General features: G+C 38.5%; 1 protein-coding gene across 1 annotated transcript; it reads left to right on the top strand.

Moving 5' to 3' along the window:
* The first annotated feature begins 25 nt into the window (after window positions 1-25).
* LOC121963434 (diacylglycerol kinase theta-like) lies at window positions 26-2,031 on the top strand. Its single transcript, XM_042513720.1, has 2 exons — window positions 26-181; window positions 455-2,031. Exons 1-2 carry the CDS (start codon window positions 47-49, stop codon window positions 554-556), a joined length of 237 nt encoding a protein of 78 aa, XP_042369654.1. The 5' UTR covers window positions 26-46; the 3' UTR covers window positions 557-2,031.
* The last annotated feature ends 750 nt before the right edge of the window (window positions 2,032-2,781 follow it).

Genomic DNA, 2,781 nt, shown 5'->3' with positions numbered 1-2,781 from the left:
GTGTGTGTGTGTGTGTGTGCGTGCGCAGGGCCAGGTGCAGAGCGGTATGCGCTCAGGGATTCGTATCGCTCAAGGGAACTACATCAGGCTGACGGTGAGCAAACCCATACCTGTGCAGGTGGACGGAGAACCCTGGATCCAACCGCCGGGACACATCATCATCTCTGCTGCTGGACCAAAGGTTTGTTCCTGCAGGCACCCGTAGAAGATTTTTATGTCTCTGCGATGGCGATAGCCACGTCCAAAGGCATTAACTTGTTGTGTTGGACATATTTATGTCTCATTCCCATAAACACGATATCTCCAGAACACCTTGAGGGAACTTTGTAAAATTTTCATTTGGACTCAAAACTGAACTGATGAGAGAGACAGACGCGTCCATGTATTCAAAGACATGGATGTAAACTGCAACGTGACTGGTTGAGTAATTCTAGTTTTTTTGTTTTGTCTGTAGGTTCGGATGCTGAGGAAGTCAAAGCAGAAGCAGAAAAAGTCGTCCGCCGGCTCCAAGGACGGACGTTCTGAGAGTCCGTCCTCCAGAGACGGAGGACACTGACCGACCTGCCTGAAAATCAGAGTGCTGCCTTTTACCTGCTTCCTGCTGCACCTGGGAGGCCAATTTGGTGCCAGCCGTGATTTCACTCATGTAGCTTCTTTGTAGCTGACGGGCTGCAGATCCACTCGGACACTGAAGGAGGTTTAACAGCCTGCACACGGTGGGAGGACGTCCTGGACCGCCTCGAGTTTGGTCCAGTTCAGATCGCATTTCCATTCTGCTGACCGAGCACTTATCACTTACAGATGGTTAATATTCAGCAACTAAAACTAACGTTTTTTACTTAAAACTATAACAAGTAATCCATAGATTTAAAATATTCTATATAGATTAAGAAAGACACAATTTCAGTATGAATAAGCTTCAGAGTTGAACAAAAAAATTTACATAGTATTTAACAAAAGTAAGTTTCTGTTCAGATGTGACTGTATATGTACAGTAAGTAGCAGTAGACTCAGTGTGATTTATTGTTCTTTAGTTGTGAAAAGTAACGTGCAGCTAGAGTGATTTTGACCTCCGTGTTGGTCATACTGTCATCAGAGAATATGAAGAAATATAAAAACTGAAGCACTCCTGAAGAGACAGGCAGTTTCTTAAAGAAGCTGTAGCCTCATTATCTAAACCGCAAAATCTCCTGGGAGGCTGAGCTGGCTTTCTTCTTCTTCTCCTGTATGAAATCTTTTGGTAACGTTAGTTTTAGACAACACTGATGTTGCAGTGAAGCTCTCCAGAGCTAATGAGCGTGCAGAATCAAAGTAATCTCTGAAACCGCTGTGCAGTATCCGTGTGTAACTGGAAAATTCACAAGAGTGAAGGAACTGATTGAAAAGAAAAGTCAGATGAACTGCGAAAACAAGCGTTATACTGAAGATAAACTGAAAACCCTGAAGCGTATTTTTATTTCAACAAGTGCGAAGCTTTTACTTTGGCAACAGCACCAACTTCAAAATATAAAAGAACCTTTACAGGTTTGTTTTGCGACAAATAATCATCTTGTTATAATAATTATTTGCACAGGACTTAAAATTTGTGTAAACTAGATAATAACATGCAAAAGATTAAAAAACATAGATCTTTTGTGCATTTGGAGACTCCATAGAAACCTTAAAAAACACGTGACAAAGATAGCACTTGAAACTGAAAGCTAGAAACTAGCTCAGTGTTAGCTTGGTGAGCTGTTTTGCCAAGTTAGCTTGCCAAAACAAAATAAAAGCAAAATGAAAAATTTAAATCCATGATATACTTTTACTCAAATGTGCAAAAAAAGTACTATTAGCTAGGAAACTAGCGACATTACCAGCTAATCTTAACTAGAAACATCACTAGCTTGGTTTAAAGGGTTTAAATTAACTTAACCTTCGATTACTAAATGTGGGAACACGTTAGCTACCCTTTACACTAGAAACTGGAAGCTTAAAAACTAGCTCAGTTTTTGCTTGGCGAGCTGGTCGCAAAGCTAGCTAGCCAAAACAGAATTTAAACAAAAGGATAAAAAATTAATTTAAATCCAGGGTATAAATATACAAACAAAATGTGGCTCTGCAACTAAAAATAGCACCAGACTAAACTAAAACTAAACTAAAACTAGCTACATTACTAGCTAAACTAAACTAGCTTGGCAGGCTAGTTAGCAGACTAAATTGCCAAAACCCAATTTGTAGAATAAATTTAGAATCAAATAACCTTATTCACAGTTATGTCAGTTGGCACTAAACTGGAAACTGGAGGCTAGAAAACTAGCTCAGTATTAGCTTGGAGAGCTGACTGCTAAGCTAGTTAGCTTCCCAAAAGAAAATTAAAACAAATGTTTATAGTAAAAATATAAATGTAATGTTTGCTAAAATGTAGGAGTGAAATGTGAAACTCAGAATATTTGTTAAACTGCCATTACAGATAAAACCAGACACAAGGTTAAAACATTAGCTACATTAGCCTGCTTGCTAATCTAAACCAGACAGCATATCTATGCTACCTATGCTATTTTATAAGCAAGCTAGCTAGCCAGTTATGAACATGAAGGAATAAAGTTATATTTTAAAGACATTATTAGTTATTTGGAGGAATGGGGTGCAATTTTCGGGTAGAGGTCCTCAATTCAGGGAAAGATTTGTCCAAAAAAAGTATTATACGACGATTTTCTCAGCGTGTAGCTCTTAATTAGTTAAAATTATAGTTTCCTCAAGGGTATGATTACAAAATTATTATCATTTGTAAAATATCCCATC

Source organism: Plectropomus leopardus, unplaced genomic scaffold (assembly GCF_008729295.1).
Source record: "Plectropomus leopardus isolate mb unplaced genomic scaffold, YSFRI_Pleo_2.0 unplaced_scaffold11243, whole genome shotgun sequence".
Classification (NCBI taxonomy): domain Eukaryota; kingdom Metazoa; phylum Chordata; class Actinopteri; order Perciformes; family Serranidae; genus Plectropomus; species Plectropomus leopardus.
This window is presented reverse-complemented; position numbering and strand designations above follow the sequence as displayed.

What these genes read in the sequence shown, in the direction of transcription:
- LOC121963434 (XM_042513720.1), top strand. Translation starts at nt 47, where the DNA reads ATGCGCTCAGGGATTCGTATCGCTCAAGGGAACTACATCAGGCTGACG. An exon ending in TCTCTGCTGCTGGACCAAAG is followed by an intron (nt 182 to 454) that starts GTTTGTTCCTGC and finishes TTTTGTCTGTAG; the next exon opens with GTTCGGATGCTGAGGAAGTC.